The 26867-nt window shown below is 38.7% G+C and overlaps 1 protein-coding gene across 1 annotated transcript in view; it reads right to left on the reverse strand.

The window, feature by feature from the left end:
* Nucleotides 1–18156: 18156 nt before the first annotated feature.
* Nucleotides 18157–26867, reverse strand: part of LOC132010488 (glyceraldehyde-3-phosphate dehydrogenase-like) — a 60186-nt gene continuing 51475 nt past the window's right edge. The window contains exon 2 of the mRNA XM_059388325.1: nt 18157–18576. Coding sequence (XP_059244308.1) covers nt 18160–18576 — 417 coding nt within the window. The 3' untranslated portion in view covers nt 18157–18159. The remainder of the gene's footprint in view (nt 18577–26867) is intronic.

Below are 26867 nucleotides of genomic sequence, written 5' to 3' on the forward strand. Positions count from 1 at the left end.
CTAAGTGAGACCTAAAGGGTGTATACATATATTTTGAGTGCACTGTGTTCTGAGAAAATTTCCTCAGAATAAATGGGAATGGGGCAGAGCAGAGAAGGAGGCTGTCAATCACCTCGGGCTTCAAAGGCCATAAAAGGTAGGCAAAAAGAAAGATACAAGACATAAGGGTTAATCTAAACTTCTCCCTGAATGGAGAGACAAAATAATGTGGTAACTCAGTCAACAGCAATTACATCACTTCCATTCTGTTTCCTACATATGATAGTTCAGAGAATGGAAATACAGAATAAACACTTGATAATTTATGATGCTCTTATCAAAGCTATCCCCAAATGGCCCAGTGTATTGAGAGGTCACTAAAGATAATGTAATATTCTAAAAATTTGGCCACTGGAATCAGGTTACCCAAATGCAACACAATCACAGGCATGTTAACTGTCCATGCCTCAGTCTCTCATTTGTAAAACAAGAAAAATAATATACCTACATAAAATTAATTGAGGTTAACAAAGTGTTGCAAAAATATAGAAGCTAGAGATGACAGCAGTTGATTTCTCTTATGTAGCAGCTCCCAGTTTGTGATCCTATTCTACTTGTTCTACTCACAGACCTTCCCCTAGGTAATTGTTCTACTCTACCTCCCCCTTGGTAATTGTTCTTCTTTACTTCGTCAGAGTGGGCTCGTGGGCACACCCAGGAACCAGCTCACAGGAATGGTAACAGACCAGTGAGCCAGGGCAAAAAGGTTGTCTTTTAAAGAAATGACCCAGAAGTTGCACCTAGCATTTCTACTCACATACTGACCCATATATTTTACCTGCTTTGAGCAAAGTTAGTGTTTTTGTTTTCTTTGGATAAATATCTGAAAGTGGAATTACTGGATCATATGGTAGTTTTATTTTTAGTTTTCTGAGGAATCTCCATATTGTTTTCCATAGCGGCTAAACCAACTGACATTCACACCAACAGTGTATATCGTTCCCTTTCCTTCACATCCTTGCCAACACTTATTATTTCTTATCTTTTTTGATAACAGCCATTCTAGTAGGTATGAGGTACTATCTCATTGTGGTTTTGATTAGCATTTCCCTTATGGTTAAAGATGTTTAGTATTTTTTCATGTACCTGTTGGCCATCTGTATGACTTCTTCAGGAAAATGCCCATTCAGATTTTCTGCTCATTTTTAAACCAGATTGGTTTGTTTTTTTTGTTTGTTTTTGTTTTTGTTTTTGTTTTTTTTGCTATAGAGTTGCATGAGTTCTTTATATATTTTGGATATTAGCCCCTTATCAGATACATAATTTTCAAATATTTTCTCCTATTCCATAGGTTGCCTTTTCATCTTGTTGATCACTTCATTTGCTCTGAAGAAGCTATTTAGTAATACGGTACCACTTATTTATTTTTTCTTTTATTGCTTTTACTTTGGGTGTCAGTCAGTAACAGTTATATAAATTACAAATTCATAGGACTACTAACCCAGCATTTTCTCATCTAGGTATATGTCCTACAGATATACCGGTACCCAGAGAAAATGACATATGTACAAAGTAACTCACTTGGCCTCAATTCTAGTAAGAGATTGGAAACAAAATAACTGTCCATCAATAAAGGGCTAGGTAAATAAATTATTTGTCTCACTTCTCAAACATTTTTATAGATCTTTGAAATGCTCATAGTCTGTGAATACTTACCTGTAATGTCTGATGATTAAATTGGCCCCAACAGAGGGGCCTCAATCTTCTTTACCACACTTTACCACACTTGACTCAGTCACTTTACCACAATGCTTTATCACATTGCCAGATCAGTTTTCTGTCACTGGTGAGGGTCACAGAGTAAAGAAATTGCTCGTAAACACATAAGTGTTTTCATTGATTCATTCAATTCATTCATTTGCTATCCATCAAATATTCACACTACTATGTGCCAAGCACCTAATAAGTATTTTTGAAGTCAGGGATCTAATATGCATATGTGTACAGATTACAGGGGTTCTTTACTAGTAAGTGATAAGCTGAAAATTCATGCTCAGTGTACAACCATTGGGCATAAGATTTAGATGTAAGACAAACAAAGGTAGAGGTTTAGTTCGAACCTTTAGTGAGCGTGATCATGTAATGTGAGTGGAATTCAATCAGGACAGTTTTTACATAATTAATGTCTTTCGTTTCATATATTAATGGCCCAATGTCATTATTATAACATTTAAAAGACATGACAATGGGGGTTGTCAAAAGTTAAGGCCCTAATATTCTAACAGCTCATGGATCCTAGTAAAAATCCAACCAATATTGGACAATAGGTAATTAAATGGAATGTCCCAATCTACCAATTCCCAATGGACTTTGATGATGTTACAGAAGTGTCATTATGATTTTCAAATGGGAAGGATTTATATTCAGTTTCTATTCCAATCAGGAAACTTTCCTTCCTTTTCTACCCCTAAAACTGAAGAATGTTATTATTACAGAGAGACTATAACCCCCAATAGGCCAAAACATAGCACAGTTCATAGAGGCAATTATCTGGGTGTCTCTTTAAGTACCTGAGTAGGGTTTTGACAGTATTTTCGTGATATTATTACTTGCACCCCATGAATTAATTCATTCAGTAAACATTCATTGAGTTCACGTAGTATGTGCCAGGCATTGTGTTTGGTACATAATCAAGAGATAAATGGATAAAGAAGATGTGGGATGTGTGTGTGTGTGTGTGTAATGGAATATATGTGTAATGGAATATTACTCAACCATCAAAAGAATAAAATTTTGCCATTTACAACCACATGGATAGAACTTGAGAATATTATGCTAAGTGAAAGAAATCAGTCAGAGAAAGAAAAATCCATATGATTTCACTCATATGTGGAATTTAAGAATCAAAACAGATGAACATCTGGGAAGGGAAGGAAAATAAAATAAGATAAAAACTAAAAGGGATGGTATGCCTGGGTGGTTCAGTCAGCTAAGTGTCTGCCTTCACCTCGGGTCATGATCCCAGGGTCATGGGTTGGAGTCCCACATCGGGCTCCTTGCTCAGCAAGGAGCCTGCTTCTCCCTCTGCCTGCCATTCCCACTGCTTGTGTTCTTGCTCTCTCTCTGACAAATAAATTACACAATCTTTAAAAAAGAAACAGAAAGGGAAGCAAACCAAGAGACTTTTAATTCTAGGAAACAAACAGGTTGCTGGTGGGGGTGTGGGGGATGAGGTAACTGGGTGATGGGTATAAAGGAGGACATGTCATGTAATGAGCACTGGGCGTTACATGCAACTAATGAATCATTAAATTCTACCCCTGAAACTAATAATACACTGTATGTTAACTAAATTGGATTTAAATTTTAAAAATTTATGAAAATGTCAGCCAGGGCTACAATCATCTGAAGGCTTAACTAAGACTAGAGGATCTGCTATCAAGGGGCTTACCCGCATGCCTGCCAATTTAGTGTGGGTTGTTGGCAAGAGGTCTCACTTTCTTTTTTCTTTTCTTAAGGTTTTTTTGGTTTTTTAAGATTTTATTTATTTATTTGTCAGAGAGAGAGAGAGAGCACAAGCAGGGGGAGCAACAGTAGGGGAGAGAAGCAGGCTCCTTGTTCAGCTGATGTGGGACTCAGTCCAAGGCCCCTGGATCATGACCTGAGCTGAAGGCAGACGCTTAACTGACTGAGCCACCCAGGCACTCTGAGGTCTCATTTTTCTCACTGCATGGACCTTCTTAAAGGGCTGCTTGAGTGTCTGCATGACATGACAGCTGGCTTCTCCCAGAGAAAGTGATCCCAAAACAAGCAAAGTGGAAGTTGTAATCCTTTAAATGACCAAATCTCAAAGCCACATACCATCTCTTCACCACGTTGTATTCTTCAGAAGCAATTCACGACATCTGGCCCATAGTCAAGTGAGGAAGAATTAGTCTCCACCACTTGGAGTGATAGCTTCAGAGAATTTGTAGACGTATTTTAAAACCACCATGATCATCCTATGTGCTTTGTATGCTTCTAGTCCCCCAAATAAATAATCCTTTAATATTTCCTATAAACCTGAAACTCTACCAAAAACAATTTTATCCTTAACTCTGGCCAACCTGGTATCTGAAGATACGTCCTGACTTTTGTGGATGTGATAATCATGAAAGCACGTTGCTGTTTTCACCATGAATAGATTAATGTATGCTTAATAACTGACAATTTTGCAGTTTTTTCCGTAAATATTTGTTGTTGCTTTTTTTTTTTTTAATAGGCCAGCCAGTCTCTCTGGAGCCTGACTTCCTAGCACTCTACAAGTGAATTTATCTTTCCTTTTCTAAATACTTTGACCTCTCAGCATTCCTTTAGACAATGTATGCATAGGACCTCCTATCTTACTCTTTAATTCTTCCAACCAACCTCATAGAGAAAGGAAGTTGTGGAGAAATGGGAAACAAAACAAGATGACCCAAGCAAGACCAGAGAGCAACAGGAGCTTACAAAGAGGAAATGGTTGTGTTTCTTCTTGCCATCTTACACTTCCCCACTTCCATAAGAAGACCCCTCTTCTGCTCCTTCAGCCCGCGCTGCAGAATGAATATGCACTGAACAGAGCCAAACCAGGAATCTGGAATCCTGCAGTATGAGGCAGAGCCATCCCCACTGACCCTCAGACTCAGGAGCAAAAATATTATTTTAAGCCATCAAATTTCAGTGTAATTCATTGGGCAGCATAAACTAACTAATACATCCAGTTCTATTTAGATGACCACTGCAATACCAATAAGTTGTAAGTAGAAAGCATGACTGTGACAGAAAACCACATCTCCTGCATAAACCACGTTTTTAGAAAAGGAGGGGGAAATGGTTCTCAGAAGAAGGTTGTGCCAAGGAGTAAGGAGTGTGCTAGGCACACAAATCAATAGGGATGCACCAGAGTTTGAAATTCCGTAACCTTCACTTGTGTTTTCCCCCCTTTATTCGATATAACACTTCATCCAATGAATTAGAGTTTCTCTCACCTAAGACTCTTCTACTACAATTTAATATAAGTACTTTTTGGAGTCGGTGAGATTCAAAGAAGACTTTGAGAGAGAGAGACACACACATGGTTTCAAGCAAAGGGCTCAGTAGTTTGAGTGAGAAACTGGAACAAAGGGCCTGGTGGATGCAGGAGAGGAGAGAAAGCAAAGAGTTGCAGTGGAGTGAGGACTCGTATACAAACACTCGACCCGACAGGGCACACACAAAGCTGGTCTGGTCTTTTCTACTTCTGCTGCATCCTGCAGAATACGATGGGAAGTGTTGAGAAAGCATGTCGGAAGACTCATTGAAAATAATACCAAGACAAAGCAAGAGGACTGGGGCTCTCAAAATGGCAGCCATGACTGGCATTTCTCCTTTTTCTTATAAACCATGATTCTGTCTTCCCTCCCTTCTCTCTCCACACATCACCACCAACAGAACTAAATACAAAATATGAAATACGGAAAATACTAAATGAATATTCGGAGCCTATACCTGTGCTATTCCCCCAGAACTCTTCCGTAACATACCACTAATCATTCAGGGGTTTGATTCCTCTGTTTGAAGTGTGCCGCATGTCCTGTCAAAATAACTTCTTCTAGCTGCATAACAATTGTGGGTGGCCTGTGATCACCTTGTCAATGTCTTTTGCACCCAGAGCTGGTTGCCAGATTCCACATTACTTACCTCCCGGCCCCACTCCTGATAACTTATGCTCCATATATCATCTCCTTCCTCTTTTCTTGCTGGCAATTGCTGGGGCCTAACAGCAATTTGCAGTTATTTATGCAGCTTAAACCCTATTGTCAACATCCTTATCCTCTATACACAACCATTCCAGTGGTGTGAGCTGAGTTTTTCAGGAATAATGGGTGAGTAGGGGAGGGAGATGGGCTGAGGTTAACAGAAGCAAGGCTTCCTGGGATCCTCAGCCAAAGCACACATTGTTGCTGAGCTGCTTCTTGCCTCTATTTGGGGTGGATTTTCATTTGGAATTAAAAACAGATCACAGCTTGCTGTTTGTTTGCTATTGTCAGGTCAGACCAAGCACTCAGGAAGAGGGTGGTATCACTATGTGCATAGAATTTTCTAGGCAGTTTAATAAGAATGATGGAATTTGCCTGCATTTGCATATCACCTTCTCTCTTGGGCTCTCAAAGTCCTCCCAAAACAGAATGTAATCCTCCTAGAAGTCAGGTGAGGCATAGGACATTGTTTTAGAGGATATAGTCAAGGAAATATTTAGAGGATATAGTCAAGGAAAACAGGTGAAAGTAAATAGGAGGGAGGTCAAGGCTGATGCTTTCCTAGGGAACCAAAATTGCAGCTCTTGTGCTACTTACAAAAAAAAAAGAAAGAAAGAAAGAAAGAAAGAAAAAGAAAAAGAAAAAAAAATCCCTTCTGTATGGATTAATTCAATCTCCACTGGACTGACAGCCCCACGCCAGGTCACACAGCTTGGTGAGTGGAATATGGACTGGAGTTAGGCACCCACTCACCCCTTTAGCCAGGCATTTTTGTACATGGCACAAACATACAACTCAGCCCTGAACTCTTACGTCCAGTGAAGTGAATTAAACCTTTGTACTTAGAATTTTGTCAAAGGGGCTCATTATATCCCCAGTACATAGCTGACCAATTGAAGAGACCACCAACGCCTTAACATCTAAGTAGAAAACTACAGTTTAGAGACCTCTAACAATCTTTGCAAACATTATCTCGTTTATTCAAAAAGTATTTATTAAGCACTTAAGTTGAAAGCACTAGCCCCCTCCAGAAGCCTAAAACCCTTTGGAAACACAATAAAAATTGTAATAAATAACTGTAGCTATAGTAGGCAGTTTCTGACATGGTCCCCAATCATCTTCACATCCTGGTATTAATGCTGTTGTATAATGCTCCCCTTGAATGGGGGCCAGATCTAGTGACAAAAGAATTCTAACACATTTTAGCAAACAGAATACAGCAAAAGTGATGGCATATCTCTTCATGCTAAGATTACAAAAGACTGCTTCCATCTTGCTGTTCTCTCTCTTGCTGGTGTCCTCTCTTACTCTCTCACTTGCTCACTCTGATAGAGCATTCAACCACATTGTGAGACGCCCTATGGAGAGGCCCATATGGCAAAAAACCAAGGGAGGCATCCGGCTAACAGCTTTTAAAAAGCTGAGGCCTCAGTACAACAGCCCATGAGGAAATGAATTCTGCCAACAGCTACACGAATGAGCTGGGAAGTAGATCCTTCCCAGGAAAGCCTTGATAATTCCCCGTCTACCATTCAAGATTTTTCTCAGTCCAACCCAGTGTACCTTGTCAATAATACTTCCTACTATACTCTAGCCAAACAGGGATCCTTATTGTTAGATCACAGCCAGTTCATCTCCCTTTCCATGGCTTAATTCCTGTTGTGTCCCCTACTTCGAATATTCTACACTTTCTATCAGAATTCTCCCCCAAATTCCCTCCTGATTCTTGAACCACCTCTTGCCCACTGAACCTCTGGAGTGATCCATCATGGACTACTGTTAGTTTGCAATTCTAGCAGAAACATAATAAGTTATCAAATATGCATAATTGGAAGTATGAAATAAATTAAGATTAAAGATCCAAGCTGAGAAGTCTAGTTTGAAGAAATAAGATTCTACCATCAATTTTGACCATAGTCAAGGTATATTCTAGAACTGTCTATCAACTCCCCTAGGATTCTTTTGCTTATCACCCTGTCTTTAGTAATTCATCATTATTCGTCCATAGAAAGTATGGTAACTTACATTCATAAGCATGAAATTCTTAGAGTTCTCAGACACTCTTTCTTATCTTAATGAATGATATAGTAGTGCTTCTTTTGAAGTTCATAGAAGAGGAGGAGCAGGGGAGATCCCTCATGATTCTTTGAGACTCAAGAGACTCAAGAGAAGGATATATGTATGGTCACACATATAGATATAGGTGTGGGTAGAGTTACAGCACACAAGAAAGATGCTGATGACCTAAAGTTGATCATCGAAGAATAAAATAAGAAATCAAGAAAAGGAGAAACATTTTTGATAAATTGAAGTGGTAGGTTATTAGGGAAATGTAAGAAGGCTAAAATTTCATTTCACATACTACCAGGCAGCAAAAACTAATAATCAGTGATCACCTACTAGCTACCCTAGATTACATTATCCTCTCAAATTATCACAACAACCCATTTTACAAAAGAGAAAATGGAGGCCCAACCATGTAACTTTCGGTAAATTACTTGGTGACTGGTGAGACCAAGATTCTAACACCAACATGGCTGAGTCCAAATCCCATGCAACTCCTTGTTGGGCATCACAACTGGAAGACATGGCCCCATACATGTTTAAGAGGTATCATATTATTTTTCCTGGTTATCACTGGATGAAAGGTAACCTATATCATCCTTCCTGAAATGATACCACTTATTTAAACAGCTTTACCAATATAATCTCTGTCTGTAGGAAAGCCATCTTTCTCTATGTCTCTAAACAGAATGAGGAGCAGACTAGCCAACTTATCAAGATTTCATTGTGAAGATAGGGATAGATGGTGGAATTTGAGAGAATCACCTTATCCCACACCAGGTCTTCTGATGTCATATCCTTATTATTCTTGGAAAAAACCTTAAATGTTTTTTTTTTTTAATATCAGAAGCAAGTTATCTTTATAGCCCCTAAAAGAGCTTCTATGAAGAGATATCGGCATGCCATATTTTTTAAAAAACTGTTTCCTTGACATGCAAGAGGATATAAGATACAGCCTTGTCCCAAAAATATCTCAAGTAACTGCTTGGGATTGGTACTTTCCTGAGCTTTCTATAGTCATTCATTCAAAGAATGTCAACTGATAGTGTCTAATTAATGTACTATATTGACATTAGAGTAGCCTTGCTATCCTTTCTCCTTCCCCATCATCTGACAAACCTGAGGGTACAGAAAGAGTAGGGGGATGCTGAAACTAGATTTATCAAGGTCTGGTAAGCATGGGCCTGGGAACCCTGAATGTGTCCTGTGAACAGAGGGGGGCAGCAGAGAGCTTCTAGAAAGGCACACTCATAAGGGAGCTTCCAAAGGGGCAGCTTGTTCTGGTTATTCTGGAGACACTGGCTGAGACATCCTGCCCCAAGAGGTGTAACCCAAATGAAGAACTTAGAAGTGCTGAGCTCCTTGGCTGGAATCTGCAAAGTCACTTTCATCAATGGTTCTCCATTGCTTAGAACACTGGTTCTCGAGATTTAGTGTGCATCAGCATCACTTGGAGGAACTGGTAAAACACAGATCACATTAGGCACACTTCTAGAATTTCTTATAGTTTAGGTCTGGAGCAGGGCCCAAGAATTTGCTTTTCTGAAACGGTCTCAGGTGATGTTGATATTGCTGGCTCCTGTTGGCTCAGGGACCACACCTGTGAACCACTGGCTTAGAAACTGCTTGCATTGCCCCCCTACCCCCCTGTCTAACTTCTCTTCTAACCACTCAGTCCCACTTGCATCTCCCCTCCCACACACACAGCTTCACAATGTGTCCCACCTGGGAACTTTCTTCAGCCTCCCAAGGAAGCCATGTTTTCCCACACCACTTAGCTTACTGACATTTTCCCTCTCTGCTGAAACGTTTTCCTTCCATCTCTTTACTGGTGAATGCTTACTTATCTCAAGTCTCGAGTTAGAAGCCTCCGTCCTGTGAACTCCCATAGTGCCCTGCATTTAAATTTCCACGCTACATTGTGTTTGTGTCCCAACCAGTCTATCAGCCTTTTGGGAGCAGAGGCTCATAAACTTACACACTATTATAAATCCTCGGTCACCAGTCTCATCTGGAGTCTCACAATAATCATGCCACGTTTCTCTGATCACCTCCCTCTTCTGTTCTCAATGATTATTTCAAACAGTCTTCACTTTCCTCAAATCCCTAACCTACCCACCTCCTCTATCACACTCAACAGATGGCCTTGCCTACTCCTTCACAGAGAAAATAGAAGCCACCATGTAGAAACCTCTCCACTTCCCACCATCAAACCTACAAAGCCACACTCACCACATCCCTCTGACCTCCTAATATAACAGAAGAGCTGCCTCTACTTTCTAACGCTACCTAAAGCCAATCCCTCCAATTCTATTGTTTTCTTCCTCCTGCTTCCTCAAAACCCCCACATCAACACACCCTCTTCACATATCTTCAACTTCTTCTGATTTTCTCCCTGCCATTTTTAAAATGTATTCAACTCTCTCCTCTATATATAACCATCCCCCTTCTGCTACATATCACCCTGAAATTATCATCTTATTTCTGTTTGCTCCTGCCCAGCCAAAAATGTCTAACTTTATGATTTCCATTTTCTCATTTCCCATTCATTCCGTAAGATACTTTTCCTCAAACACTGTTCTTACTAAGCTTGCCAGGGACCCTTCTTTAGCTTAATCGCATAGTAACTTTTCAGTTCCCATCATGCTTGGCCCCATTGACTCCCTCCTCCATGGTGAAGCTCTCTCACCCTTAGCTTCTGCAACATCCAGTCTGGTCTTCTACCTGTCTGGCATTTTCCCCTTTAAGGCCTGGTCCTCCTTTACTTCACTTGTCAATGCCAGTGTTTTATCACACTTGATCTTAGAACTTCTTGTCTAAAGTCGGCCTGGATAAGCTTATCCATTCCCATTGATTCACTCACTCTATATTTACCAATTTTATATGCACAATTGTATATGTACCACTTTACTGGATAGGTCTCCAGCTCTCTGACGTCATATAACCAACTGTCTTCTCTAAGTTCTTCCTTTGATGCTCTCCAGGCTCCACTGAATTTATGATCTTCCAGTAAACCTGCTCCTTCTATGTCTTCTTATTGAAGAAATTGAATGTCAGTAGCTCTGGGGACACATACTTGGTATCTCCCTCTGTGTGGTACTCTATATATAGTCACCGAATCCACAATCCCCAAATTCCACTAGCCTCTCTTCATCTCCTCCAGAATCCCCTCTCTCCTGGATTACAGCTATAGCCACCACTGTCCTTGCAGTATCTTTGACCCCTCCAATTCATTTTTGCCACTTTGCTAGAGGGGCCTTTCTAAAAACAAATGTCACTGCCCTGCTTAAATCCCTCAATAGTTATCCATCGCCATGGGGATGATTCAGTCTTGTCTTGCCCCTTACCCAAGCCACACTGGCCTTTTTCAGCTACTCCAAAGCACCAAGGTCCTACTCACTTCAGGGTCTTTATATATGCCATTCTCTTTCCCTGGAATGCTTGCCTCACACCCTTCTTTGCTTATCAAACTCCCACTCATCCTTCAGGGTTCAGCCTCAGATTCTCTGAGGGAAGTTTCACTGACCCTCCACCACCACCCACTATATGCCAAGTCAAGATTACCAATTAAACACTCTCATAGCATGCTATTCTCTTCCTTCAAAGCACTCATCACAATTGTGGCTAATTAATTAATTGCAAATTTATTTTTCAATGCTTCTCTCTCCTAAGCATAATACAGGCAGAGATCAAATCTTTCTTGTGCTCTACCCTATCTCTACTACCGTTGACAATGCCTGGCTTGTACTGAGCTGACAACAAATCTTTGTTGAAAAAATAATGATGACATGGGATGCCTGGGTGACTCAGTGGACTCAGTGGGTTAAAGCCTCTGCCTTCGGCTCAGGTCATGATCCCAGGGTCCTGGGATCGAGCCCCACATCGGGCTCTCTGCTCGAAAGGGTGCCTGCTTCCCCCTCTCTCTCTCTGCCTGTCTCTCTGCCTACTTGTGATTTCTGTCTGTCAAATAAATAAATAAAATCTTTTTTAAAAAAAGAAAAAAGGAAAAAGAATGATGACAGAAAATCTATGCCACAATTTGAGATTCCACAACTTCATAGGCTGGTTAGTTTGCTAATTCTCTATATTTGCCATGTCCTCTATATTCACTAGATAACAAAATAATAGCCCATATTTCTTCTATTTTTCTGGCACTGTCCTAAGTGTTTTACATTCTCACAAAGTTCCTGTGAGCTAGATACTATTACTTTCTCCATCTTACAGTAGAGGCAACTGAGGCACAGAGACATCAACTATCTTGCCCAAAAACACAGAGCTAATCAGTAATGAGCTGAGATATAGGTCCTATGTTCTTAAAAACTATAATATACCATCCCTCAAGATAGTTATACACAGGGAAGATCTCCATGAATGTTGGGACTTGTGTATTATTAAGGCTGCTATTACAGAGAAAGGAAGCAAAAAAAAAAAAAAATAGATACATCAGTGGAAAATTTAATATACATTCCAATCACCTACAGAGATTGTTGAAATACAGATTACAGACTCCATTACCAGATTCAGTAGGTCTGAGGGGTGAAGCCCAAGAATTTGCATTTCTAACAAATTCCCAGGTTATCCCCAAACAACTCATCAAGGATCACACTATGAAGACTACTACAGTACATAAAGGATTTTCCCAAGATTTTTCCATTTGAAAAAATACAGAGTACCTTTCTCTGGCAATCTGCCCTACTATAATAAATAAATAAATAGGAAAGAAAAGCTTCAAGAGAAAATTTTAAATGCAAACAAAATAGAGCAAGGGTAAAGTGATGTTTCACATTCCTCATCTACTAGATCCTCCTCCTATCTTTTCTTCAACCTCACTGTACGAGTTGTTGTATGCACCTCCTTCTGAAGAAATAAGAGTATTTGCATCTAACAAGATGAGGGTGTTACCCCCGTACCTTTTTAGTTCTCACAACTCTATAATGTCACACTATTAATATCCCCATATTAGAGATGAGGAAACCGAGACTCTAAGAAGTTAAAGATCACAAGTTCCAAGATCAAAAAAACTATAAAGTAGAGTAGTGACTCAGATTCAGGTTCTTGTGACTCCAAACCCCTATCCTTTCCATTAATTGACACTGTGACATTGTCCTTCATATTTCTTCTTTTTTTAATAGATTTTATTCATCTTCTCTTTATTTGAGAGAGGGAGAGTGTACACACACAAGCAGGGGAAGGGGCAGAGGAGGCAAAGAGAGAGAGAGAATCTTAAGTAGACCCCATATTGAATGCGGAGCCCGGGCTGGGCTCCACCTCACCACCCTGAGATCGTGACATGAGCTGAAACAGTCAGACGCTGAACCGACAGAGCCAACCAGGTGCCCCGTCCTTCATATTTCCATTGACCTTTTTAATTCTCTTAAATGTACAAAAAACAAAAAGTAATCTCTTTCACACTCATACAGAAAATGTCAACTGAAGAAAAACACACACACACACAAATCTAAATCCATCTATCCCTGCAAAATATGCTTTTAATGCTTCTTCTTTGGGTTACTTCTTTAAAGTTGGTTGCTATTCATTTTAAATGTTTAGTGATAAGAAATCAAAATCTTGAATTAAAGAATTATTAGATCCTCTGTAAGAAGTATATAACACCCCAAAAACAACCATGGCCTGGTTTGTCTTTCTAGAACCAAGAGAATCCTAAATTCTATTACCTCCCTGGTGTGGTTGAAGAAGGCTTTCAGAATTCCACTGCAGTGCTGTGAGGTCATACATCCCCCATGATTAATCACAAATATTTTATAAAGATGAAGTTTCGTTATATCTTTGTTCTTTGTATCTTGGCTTTTGTTGGCGCATTTTAATTAGGATCTGGTATCTGCAATAAACAGTAAACATAAAGAGCTTTGCAAAAATGTATTAGACTGTTTGTTTTCACACTCTAATGCATATTTGCACAATTTTACCATGAAAAAAGGAAAACATGCTAAGCTCTTGGGCTCTATCCCAAATGTCCTGGAATAGAATCCGGAAATTACTAAAAATGCAACCAAACCTCATCATATTCCAGCAATTAACCTAAGAAACGAGGGTCCATTCTCTGTATAAAAAAAAACGTTTTCAAGGGGAGAAATCTGTGGAGGAGAATGCTTCTCGATAACACACGTATCGCATTCTCCAAACCTGTTTTGAAATTTGGACTTTTTCCCTTTCATGCTAAAAGAGCTTACTTAATAAACAAATTAGGTTGGGCGATGTTTTATTTTTCTCTTTCAGAGTGTTAAGAAAGCTTCTGTTACTAAGCGAAGACAGAAAGAATGGTTAAGCATAAAACGGGAATAAAATAATCACATGTTGCCACATAGCTGGGGATTAATACTCTTTCTGCTAAATAGTTACACACTAGAATGAATTATTAGTAAAACAGTAGAATCATGGCAAGTGCTAATGACAAAGGACAGGCTGGGGGGGTGGTTAATCTGAACACAGCCTAATCAAAAAATAGCATGAACTTTTAAAAATCTCCAAATGTGGTTCCTATGTACAGTTGTTATTGATAGGACACCTTGATAGTGTTCAAATGTGATATAAAATCATAAAAGTGTGAGAAATTCAGAGTCACAGAGTGATTTTTTTTCTATATCTATCCTTAAATATGTTTCCAAATGAAACACAGGATTAAGTAATTTATTTTGTTGCATGATTTATTTATGGGTTGAAACGCAGTAAACAGCAGATAAAAGGCATAGTCCCAGGCATCAACTTAAAAGATAAAAATCATTACATTTTATTAGAGGGAGACATATAAAAATGCCAACGTGAATTGTAAAGAAAGGAAAAGTACTAGCTCACAGGTCCCAAGTCTGAGTTAGACTTGGTGTTTTAACTCTCCTTTAGGGGAATGATAGGCCTGAATTTAATTAGAAATCTGTTTTTTTAAGATTAAAGTTGTGAAAAAGTTGAAAGGTTGGATCATGCAAAAATAAAAATGACTCTGAGGATCTTAGGGAATTTGAACTGGTAAACTTAGATTTTATTTCCTGCCAACTGTTTGCGGGAGGATTAAGCGATGTACAGGAATTATTAGTTTTAGATAAAAGCCAGCATTTTATAAAGCAATTAATTTTTCATTAGTTCCACATAATTTTGGCAAAAAATAGTTTTATTCCAATAAAGTTATTACATTTCAAGAGGTTACTCTAAAATATAGCCATTAACTTCGCATTAATTTAACCAGATTTATAATAGGCTAAACTACAGGCAGGAAAGCAGTAATAGTTTTTTACAGAATATATTAGAATTAAAAGGAAAAAATTAAGATGAAAAATATTTTAAAAACAGGTCATAAAATTTCTAAATTTCTAAGCACGGTTATGCATTTACTTAAAAGACATTCTCCTGTAATGTTTGCCAAGCAGATAAAATGAATTATATAAAGTCCACCTTAAGTTTTTGCAGGGGGTTATCTTGTAACTATCAGAAATAAGTATTTTTATTATGACAAATTTACTTTATATTACAATAAATAAAATATACTTAAGGATTGAAAAAGCAAAACTTGTTAGCGCTGAAAACTATTTACAGAGCCATGAACTCTCCTTCCCAATGCTTGAACTACCTTTAATGCACCCACAAAACTCAGATGGCCAAAGAACCCAGATTGTTGGACTATTCTCACCTCTAGTTTGAGCTCTTTAATCCTCACTGGAATGACAAAGAAGCCTAGTTGACTAAGTCCTAACTGGAGAATGTTTCTTGTCTGTTTATCTCCAAATAGGCTTCAGTGGTTACCACTCTACCACCAGCTTCCTGTTCCAGCCCCCAACCACCTCTCTCCAGCTCACTGTGATGTTCTCCCACTAACTCTTTCAAATCCCATGCTTGTCCCCCAACCACATTCAGGTTCCATACTGTGAAAGAAGATTTTTATTAAAAAAGATAAGTCATGTCAACCCTAATAAAAATCCTCCATTGATTTCCCTTGCATCTTGAGAAAAATCTCATTCCTTATCTTGGCCTACAGAACCCATGACTTGTTTCTCTCGTCTGAGTTACTCCTTCTCTCTCAGTGGGTCATACCAACCCAATGAAGTTCCTTCAAGTGCCCTACAGCCAGTCTCACTCCCAGTCATGTACCAGGCACTACTAGGAAAGTGCTGAATCCCTCTGTTACCACCACTTTGCTTTTAAGACATTTCTCCCAACATGTTCTTGATGAGACTGTCAATCTAGTTTTTGGATTTTTTTGGCCTGGTTTTGTGCCTCTCCTTGTCCTTTAGACTGGGCACCCAATACACTTATTCATGTAGGATCTTTACTCCCCCTCAAACACTGCTTTATTACATACCCTCCCTGATTTGGAGTAAGCCCAGAATCTTTTACATAAACATTGCTCAGATAAGGAGTAGGTTTGCTATTCATACCAGCCATGGGGGGGGGGGGGTCCAGGGATGCACCACATTCTATCATTAAACTATTCTCTGATGATTGCATTTGTATTTATATTGTCTGCCCAGAGAGATCATTAGGTCTTTGAGGTTAAGTAATGTACTTACTTATTTAGTCACATGAGTAGTATTCTGAGGACTTCTCAGATATCATATCCAACATGGGCTCAGCTCAGAACATTGGTAGAACCTTGTGATGAGCTACCTCACAGAGGGACATAATAAACTAGGAGGAGGGCAGATCATTCATTCACTCATTCACTTAACTGGCATCCACACAGCAACTTCCATGTCCTCAGAGCTATGCTAAATGATGCAGAATGAAATGAATAAAACATAGCTACTTACTTTTTATTTCTTTTCAAATTCTTGGCATCCTATCATCATGAACATGATGCACACGCACATACACACACACATTTTTGCTTCTTTGCTCAGTATCATTAAGTTCACTTTAAAAAGAATAGCAGATCAGCATGTGTATATATAGAAACCCCAAAAGATAAAATGGAAAAACATGAAAACTAACAATAGAATCCAATTAAATAGTATGTTACTGGATAAATGTACAAAAATCAATTTAATTCTTGCAAACAAATAATAATCAAATAAACAATAACCAAGTAGAAATTATTCCCATTTGCAATACCAATAAAAAACATGTAATAGTTAATAATAAACCACATGGGGTGCCTGGGTGGCTCAGTGGGTTAAGCCTCTGTGTTTGGCTCAGGTCATGATCTCAGGGTCCTGCGATCAAGCCCCGTATCAGGCTCTCTGCTCAGCAGGGAGCCTGCTTCCCCCCCCCTCTCTGCCTGCCTCTCTGCCTACTTGTGATCTCTCTCTCTCTCTGTCAAATAAATAAATAAAATAATAATAATAATAATAATAAACCTCATAAGAAATATGCATAAAGAAAACTATAAATTTTTGAGGCACATAAATGTCTTATGTAATTTAGATGGAATATAATGTTCTTGTATCAGAAAAGCTCAGAGGAGTCAAGATGGCAGAGGTGTGGCAGACTGAGATGACATCAGGATACAGGAGTTCAGTTAGTTATCAAACCATTCCGAACATCTACAAACTCAACAGGAGATCGAAGAGAATAAGAGCAACAATTCTAGAACAGAAAATCAACCACTTTCCGGGGATACTCACCTTCCTTCTCTGGAGGCAGGAATCTGCTGGATTTGGAGACTCCAAATGGGGCCGTGCCAAAGACAAAAATGATCGGTCACAGGCCAGGTGAGCTCAGAGCATGGCCAGAGACCAGGGAGCCGGGAGTGACAGTGCTTTTCTCTGAGGGTACAATGAGTGAGGAATGGAGCCCCAGAGCTCTCAGCTCCTCCGGGCAGAGATTGGGAGGTTGCCATTTTCATTCCCATCCTCCAGAGCTCTATGAAAAGTGTTCAGGGAACAAAAGCCCCTGAGAGCAAACTTGAGCAGATTACTTAGCCTGGCCCCTGGCAAGGGCAGGGCAATTCTGCCTCCATCAAAGACATTTGAGAATCACTGCGACAGGCCCCTCCCCCAGAAGATCAGCAGGAACATCCAGCCAAGACCAAGCTCACTGACCAAGAACAGCGAAATTCCTGAGGAGGGAAAAGCAAAGCATGGAATACATGGCTTTCTCCCCATGATTCTTTAATCTTGCAAAGTTAATTAATTTTTTTTAATTTTATTTTTTTCTTATTCTAATTTTCTTAACTTTTCCTCTTTCCTTTTTTTTTTTTTTTTTTTGGCTGGGTACAGTATACTTTATTGATGGTACATGACAAGGTAGGGCTCCCCAAGCCCTTCCTCTTCTTCAGGGGGTCTGGGATGGAAATAGTGGAGGTTGGGAGATTCTCAGTGTTTTAGGGGATAAGTTGGGGCAGAGATTCCCCAGCAGCTGAGGGCCTCTTTCTTCCTCTTGCTCTGGCTGGGGCTGGTGGTTCAGGGGGCTCTTATTCCTTGGAGGCCATGTGGACCATAAGGTCCACCACCCGGTTGCTGTAGCCAAATTCATTGTCATACCAGGAAATGAGCTTGACAAAGTGGTCATTGAGAGCAATGCCAGCCCTAGCATTGAAGGTAGAGGAGTGGGTGTCACTGTTGAAGTCGCAGAAGACAACCTGGTCCTCAGTATACTCCAGGATGCCCTTAAGGGGGCCCTTTGATACCTGCTTCACCACCTTCTTGATGTCATCATATTTGGCAGCTTTCTCCAGGTGGCAGGTCAGATCCACAACAGACATATTGGGGGTGGGGACACGGAAGGGCATGCCAGTGAGCTTCCCATTCAGCTCAGGGATGACCCTGCCTACAGCCTTGGCCGCACCAGTGGAAGCAGGGATGATGTTCTGTCCTCTTTCCTCTTTTAACTTTTTTTTTAAACTAGTTTCTCTTAACAATACCTTTCTAAAAAAAATCTTTTTCAACTTTCATTATTATAGTCATATTTTATCCTTCATTGTATCTAACTTTATTTTTTGTATACATATAGAATTTTTTCTTCTAAAAAATTTTGGGGTACAACCTCTTCTAATAAATAAAAATATACCCTAAATCTAGCCCTACCTTGTCTCCAGCCTAAGAAAATTCTCTTCACTTTCTTTTTCATTCTTTTCCCAACCAACTTATCTTAACAATTCCTTTTTTAGAAATTTTTTAAAATTTTCATCTTTAGAGTCGTATTCCATCCCTTCATCATGTCTACCCTTATTTGTGTGTGTGTGTGTGTGTGTGTGTGTATATATATATATAAGTTCTTCTTTTTTCAAAATTTTGGGAGGTAGTTTCTTCTAAGACCAAAATACACCCAAAATCAAATGAGTGGCTCTGTTCTATTCACCAGTCTAATATATATATATATATATTTTTTTTTTTAATTCTTTTTGCTCTCTTTCTTCTCCTCCCCCACCCCCCAATTTGGGGTCTCTTCTCATTTGGTTAGCATACATTTTTCTGGGGCCTTTGCCACCCTTTTAGTATTTTATTCTCTTGTTCATATATTCTTACCTGGATAAAATGACAAGGTGGAAAAACTCACCACAAAAAAAAAGAACAAGAGGCAGTACCAAAGGCTATGAAACTAATCAATATGGACATTGGTAATATGTCAGATCTACAATTCAGAATGACGATTCTCAAGGTGCTAGCTGGACTAGAAAAAGGCATCAAAGAACTTAGAGAAACACTGTCTGGAGATATAAAAGCCCTCTCTGAAGAAATGAAAGAACTAAAATCTAACCAAGCTAAAATCAAAAAAGCTATTAATGAGGTGCAATCAAAAATGGAGGCTCTTACTGCTAGGATAAATGAGGCAGAAGAGAGAATTAGTGATATAGAAGACCAAATGACAGAGAATAAAGAAGTTGAGCAAAAAAGAGAAAAACAACTACTGGACCATGAGGGGAGAATTTGAGAGATAAGTGATACTGTAAGATGATACAATACTAGAATAATCCCAATTGGGATTCCAGAAAAAGAAGAAAAAGAGAAGGGGCAGAAGGTATATTGGAGCTAACCATTGTAGAGAATTTCCCTAATATATCAAAGAGAACAAGCATCAAAATCCAGGAGGCACAGAGAACCCCCCTCAAAATCAATAAAAATAGGTCCACACCCTGTCATCTAATAGTAAAACTTACAAGTCTTAATGTCAAAGAAAAAATCCTGAAGGCAGCCCAGGAAAAGAAGTCTATAATATACAATGATAAAAATATTAGATTGGCAGCAGACCTATCCACAGAGACCTGGCAGGCCAGAAAGAACTGGCATGATATATTCAAAACACCAAATGAGAAAAACATGCAGCTAGGCTATCATTGAAAATGGAGAGATAAAAAGCTTCCAGGACAAACAAAAACTAAAAAAATTTGTAAACACCAAACCAGTACTACAGGAAATATTGAAATTTGTCCTCTAAGCAAAGAGAGAACCTAAAAGTAGTAGACCAGAAAGGAACAGAGACAATATACAGTAACAGTCACATTACAGGCAATACAATGGCACTAAATTCATATCTCTCAGTAGCTACCCTGATATAAATGGGCTAATCAAAAGACATAGGGCATCAGAATGGATTAAAAAACAAAACCCATCAATATTGCTGTCAATAAGAAACTATTTTAGACTCAAAGACACCTCCAGATTTAAATGAGGTTATGGAAAACAATTTACCATACCAATGGGCATCAAAAGAGTCCTGGGGTGGCAATCTTTATATCAGATAAATTAGATTTTAAGCCAAAGACTAAAATAAGTGATGAGGAAGGAAACTGTATCATACTCAAAGAATCTGTCGAACAGGGGCACTAGAGTGGCTCAGTGGGTTAAAGCCTCTGCCTTCGGCTCAGGTCATGATCCCAGGGTCCTGGGATCGAGCCCTGCATCGGGCTCTTTGCTCAGTGGGAAGACTGCATCCTCCTCTCTCTCTGCCTGCCTCTCTGCCTACTTGTGATCTCTGTCTGTCAAATAAATTAATAAAATCCTTTTAAAAAGAAGATATTATTAAAAAAAAAAGAATCTGTCCAACAAGAAGGTCTAACAATTTTAAATATCTATGCCCCCAACATGGGAGCAGCCAACTATATAAACTAATTAATAGCAAAATCAAAGAAACACATCCACAATAATACAATAATAGTAGGGGACTTTAACACCTCTCTCACTGAAATGGACAGATCATCCAAGCAACAGATCAACAAGGAAATAAAGGCCTTAAATGACACACTGGACCAGATGGACATCACAGATATATTCAGATTATTCCATCCCAAAGCAACAGAATACACATTCTTCTCTAGTGCACATGGAACATTCTCCAGAATAGATCACATCCTGGGTCTCAAATCAGGTCTCATCCAGTACCAAAAGATGGGGATCATTCCCTGCATATTTTCAGACCACAATGCTCTGAAGCTAGAACTCAGTCTCATGAGGAAATTTAGAAAGAACCCAAATACATGGAGGCTAAAGAACATCCTACTAAAGAATGAATGAGTCAACCAAGAAATTAAAGATGAATTGAAAAAATTCATGAAAACAAATGATAATGAAAACACAACTATTCAAAATCTGTGGGACACAGCAAAGGCAATCCTGAGAGGAAAATACATAATGATACAAGCCTTTCTCAAGAAACAAGAAAGGACTCAAGTATACAATCTAACCCTACACCTGAAGGATCTGGAGAAAGAACGACAAAGAAAGCCTAAGCCCAGCAGGAGAAGAGAAATAATAAAGATCAGAATAGAAATCAGTGAAATAGAAACCAAAAGAATGGTAGAACAAATCAATAAAAATAGGAGCTGATTCTTTGAAAGAATTAATAAGATTGATAAACCCCTGGCCAGACTTTTCCATAAGAAAAGAGAAAGTCCCCAAATGAATAAAATCATGAACGATAGAGGAGAGTTCACAACCATCACCAAAGAAATACAAATAATTATAAGAACATATTATGAGCAACTGTACACCAGCAAATTGGACTGGACGAAATGGATGCAGCTGGAAGAAATAGATGCATTCCTAGAGACAGATAAACTACCAAAACTGAACCAGGAAGAAATAGAGAACATGAAAAGACCCATAACCAATGGGTCACCAGTAAGGAGATTGAAGTAGTCTTCAAAAATCTCCCAAAAAACAAGAGCCCATGGCTAAATGGCTTCCAGGGGGAATTCTACCCAACACTGAAAGAAGAATTAATACCTATTCTCCTGAAACTGTTCCAAAAAAGAGAAATGGAAGGAAGACTTCCAAACTCATTTTATGAGGCCAGCATTACCTTGAGCCCAAAACCAGACAAGGACCCCATCAAAAAGGAGAATTATAGATGAGTATCCTTGATGAACACAGATGCAAAAATTCTCACCAAAATACTAGCCAATAGGATCCAACAGTACATTAAAAGGATTATTCAACACGACCAAGTGGGATTTACTCCTGGGCTGCAAGGTTGGTTCAATATCTGCAAATCAATCAATGTGATACAATACATTAATAAAAGAAAGAACAAGAACCATATGATACTCTCAATAGATGCTGAAAAAGCATTTTACAAAGTACAGCATGCTTTCTTGATCAAAACTCTTCAAAGTAGAGGGACAGAGGGTACATACCTCAGTATCATCAAAGCCATCTGTGAAAAACCCACTGCAAATATCATTCTCAATGGAGAAAAACTGAGAGCTTTGCCACTAAGGTCAGGAACACAGCAGGGATGACCATTATCACCACTGCTATTCAACACAGTACTAGAAGTCCTAGTGTTAGCAATCAGACAACAAAAAGAAATTAAAACCTTCCAAATCAGCAAAGAATTTAAACTATCACCCTTTGCAGATGATATGATACTTTATGTGGAAAACCCAAAAGACTCCACTCCAAATCTGCTAGAACTTGTACAGGAATTCAGTAAAGTGTCCAGATATAAAATCAATGCTCAGAAATCAGTTGCATTTCTATACATCAACAACAAGACAGAAGAAAGAAATTAAGGAGTCAATCCCATTTACAATTGCTCCCAAAGCCATAAGATGCCTAGGAATAAGCCTAACCAAAGAGGCAAATAATCTGTACTCAGAAAACTATAAAGTACTCATGAAAGAAACTGAAGAGGACAAGAAGAAATGGAAAAATGTTCCATGCTCATGGATTGGAAGAAAAAATATTGTGAAAATGTGTATGCTACCTAAAGCAATATACATATTTAATGCAATCCCTATCAAAATACCATCTTTTTTTTTTTTCAAAGAAATGAAACAAATAATCCTAAAATTTATATGGAACCAAAAAAGACCTTGAATAGCCAGTGTGGAATGTTGAAAAAGAAAACCAAAGTTGGTGGCATCACAATTCCAGACTTCAACTCTAATACAAAGCTGAAATCATCAAGACAGTATGGTACTGGCACTAAAACAGACACACAGATCAATGGAACAGAATAAAGAGCCCAGAAATAGACCCTCAACTCTATGGTCAGCTTATTTTTGACAAAGCAAGAAAGAATGTCAAATGGAAAAAAAGACAGTCTCTTCAACAAACGGTATCGGGAAAATTGGACAGCCACATGAAGAAAAATGAAACTAGACCATTTCCTTACGCCACACACAAAAATAGACTCCAAATGGATGAAAGACCTCAATGTGAGACAGGAATTCATCAAAATCCTTGAGGAGAACACAGGCAGCAACCTCTTCGACCTCAGCCACAGCAACTTCTTCCTGGAAACATCACCAAAGGCAAGGGAAGCAAGGGCAAAAATGAACTATTGGGACTTCATCAAGATCAGAAGCTTTTGCACAGCAAAAGCAACAGTCAACAAAACCAAAAGGCAACCAACAGAATGGGAGAAGACATTTGCAAATGACACATCAGATAAAGGGCTAATATCCAAAATCAATAAAGAACTTATCAAACTCAACACGCAAAGAACAAATAATCCAATAAAGAAATGGACAGAAGACATGAACAGACATTTCTGCCAAGAAGACATCCAAATGGCCAACAGACACATGCAAAAGTGCTCCACACCACTCAGTATCAGGGAAATACAAATCAAAACCACAGTGAGATACCACCTCACATCAGTCAGAATGGCTAAAATTAACAAGTCAGGAAACAACAGATGCTAGTGAGGATCCAGAAAAAGAGGAACCCTTCTACACTGTTGGTGGGACTGCAAGCTGGTTCAGCCACTCTGGAAAACAGCATGGAGGTTCCTCAAAAAGTTGATAATAGATAATAGAACTACCCTACGACCCAGCAATCACATTACTGGGTATTTACTCTAAAGATAAAAATGTAGTGATCCAAAGGGGAGCAAGCACCCAAATGTTTATGGCAGCAATGTCCACAAGAGCCAAACTAGGGAAAGAACCTAGATGTCCATCAACAGGTGAATGGATAAGGAAGATGTGGTATGTATGTGTATATATATATATGTATATATATATATACACACACACACACACACACACTAGAATACTGCGCAGCCATCAAAAGAAATGAAATGTTGCCATTTGCAATAATGTGGATGGAACTAGAGGGTATTACGCTGAGCGAAATAAGTCAATCAGGGAAAGACAATTATCATATGATCTCCCTGATATGAGGAATTTGAGAGGCAGAGTTGGGGGTTTGGAGAGTGGAAAAGGAAAAATGAAACAACATGGGATTAGGAGGAGACAAACCATAAGAGACTCTTAATCTCACAAAACAAACTGAGGGTTGCCAGGGGGTTAGCGGGTCGGGAGAGGGGGAGTTGGTTTATGGACACTGGGGAGGATATGTGCTATAGTGAGTGCTGTGAAGTGTGTAAACCTGATGATTCACAAACCTATACCCCTGGGGCTAATAATACATTATATGTAAATTTAAAAAGAAAAGAAAAGAAACGAAAGGCTCATATGAATTATCAATTGGGCCCAAATGATTTAGAAATATGATGTGATGTCAATTAAAATCCTCTGAAAAATTTTGGAATAAGACAAAAAACCATGTTCTTGTGAAAGGACAAATGGGAAAGAATTCCCCCCCAAATTGAAAAGAATAATTGTGTTAGTATTTATTTTTGCATTAAAAAATTACCCCCAAATTTAGCAGTCCTAACCAACAAACATTTCTTACCTCACAAGGATTCTGAGTCAGGAATCCAGAAGCAGCTTAGTTGACTGGTTCAACCTCTGTGTCTGTCATTGTGTTGCACCAACATGTCAGCTGTGGTCATGTTTGCTTGATGGGGCTAGAGGATCCACTTCCAACACTTCCAACCTGACTCATGTACCTGTTGGGTAAAAGTCTCCACTGGCTTCCCCACTGACTGCTAGGAGAAGGCCTCATTTCCTCATCACATGGAGTTGATTGAGTGTGCTTATGGCATGACAAACTCCCTCAAAGGTAGAAATTCGAGAGACAGACAGAGAGAGAAAAGCTTCAGTGTCTTTCATGACCTAGTATCGGAAGACACACTCCATCATTTCTACAATACCTACTCATTACCAGCAAGTGACTAAATTCAGCCCATACTCAAGGAAAGGGGAATTAGGCTCCACCTTATGATAAGAAGTATCAAAAAACTTGTGGACTTATTTTCAAACCACCACACTAACGAAATCAGGCTCAGCTCTCAACCACTGTATACACTGTTTCTCTTATATTATTCTTTATGCCAGTTTCTATGTGTAAAACAACTCAGAATAGTTTAAAATTTAAATATAAAAACTAAAAGCATTAAATGATTATAGGGAAATATCTCTAAATGTTGGGATGGATAAAATCTTTCCAAGCATGACATCCAAAGGAGAAGCCAAAAGAAGAAGAACAGAAAAGGAGGAGGAGGGGGGGAGGAGGAGGAGGAAGGGGAGGGGAAAGGAGAAGGAGAAGGATGGGGGAGGGGGAGGAGGAGGAGAAAGAAGAAGGAAGGAAAGAAAAGAAAAGAAAAGAAAGAAAAAATGAAAAGATATAATTACATTAAAAATAAAGCTATCTACATACAAAAAAAACACCATCAAAAAAAAAAAGTCTAACAGAAAACTTGAAAAAATATTTGCGGTATATATGATAGATGAAGTGTTCCTGTCCTTAATATCAAAGGGTGCTTTAAAATCAGTAAGAAAAAGATATATACATTAGTAGAATACAAAATTGACATAAATAAGCAATTAAAAAGTAGAAATAGAGGGACGCCTGGGTGGCTCAGTTGGTTAAGCAGCTGCCTTCGGCTCAGGTCATGATCCCAGCGTCCTGGGATCGAGTCCCACATCCGGCTCCTTGCTCCGCAGGGAGCCTGCTTCTCCCTCTGCCTCTGCCTGCCATTCTGTCTGCCTGTGCTCGCTCTCTCTCTCTCTCTCTCTCTCTCTGATGAATAAATAAAATCTTAAAAAAAAAAAAGTAGAAATAGAAAATGCCAATAAACACATTAAGGAAATACTCAATTTATTTGATCTTTGGTAATCAAAGAACAGCAATTAAAAATGAGATCTTTCAAGTTGGTAAAGATTGGGAAAATTACAGTATTTTCAAGATTTGGAGGGAAAGGGAATTTCATACATCCACAGGGTGTATACATTGGTATCTGCAAGGAAGTTTTTAAAATAAACCTTAAAGAATTGTATTCCCTTTCACATAACAACTTCTAGCAATCTATCTTAAGAACTGCTTGGACAAAGATATACAGAGAAAAATGCTTATCACATCATTTTTTATTTTAACAAAAAAATTTAAAACAATCCAAATATCCAAAAATGGAAGGTTTTGTTACATAAATGACGGTACAACAGTGAAAGATGGAATATGATGCCATTAATAACTGACTTGGAAGAAATTCATGAGGTTAAACGAACAACATATTTAAAATAGCATATATAACATGGTACAATTTTAGAAGAAAAAAATGTTAAACTGTATTGTGTAGAGCATATGTTAATTGTGTTAAATGCTATATAGAGCAAAATGTCAATACCATTATCTTTAGATGATACAATTTTGGGTAACTTTACATTTTCATCTGTTTATTCCTGTTTTTAAAACACTACCAGTGAAATAAGCCCAAATTATAAAGCCAAAGTTATTTCTTCACTGACCCCTCCTCAGTCTTTCTCCTTTCTCCCTCACTAACAGAATAAATGATAGAAGAGGCTGGAACCTGTTATTATCAGTTAATAGT

The sequence above is a fragment of the Mustela nigripes genome, chromosome 2, assembly GCF_022355385.1.
Source record: "Mustela nigripes isolate SB6536 chromosome 2, MUSNIG.SB6536, whole genome shotgun sequence".
NCBI classification, from domain to species: Eukaryota; Metazoa; Chordata; class Mammalia; order Carnivora; family Mustelidae; genus Mustela; species Mustela nigripes.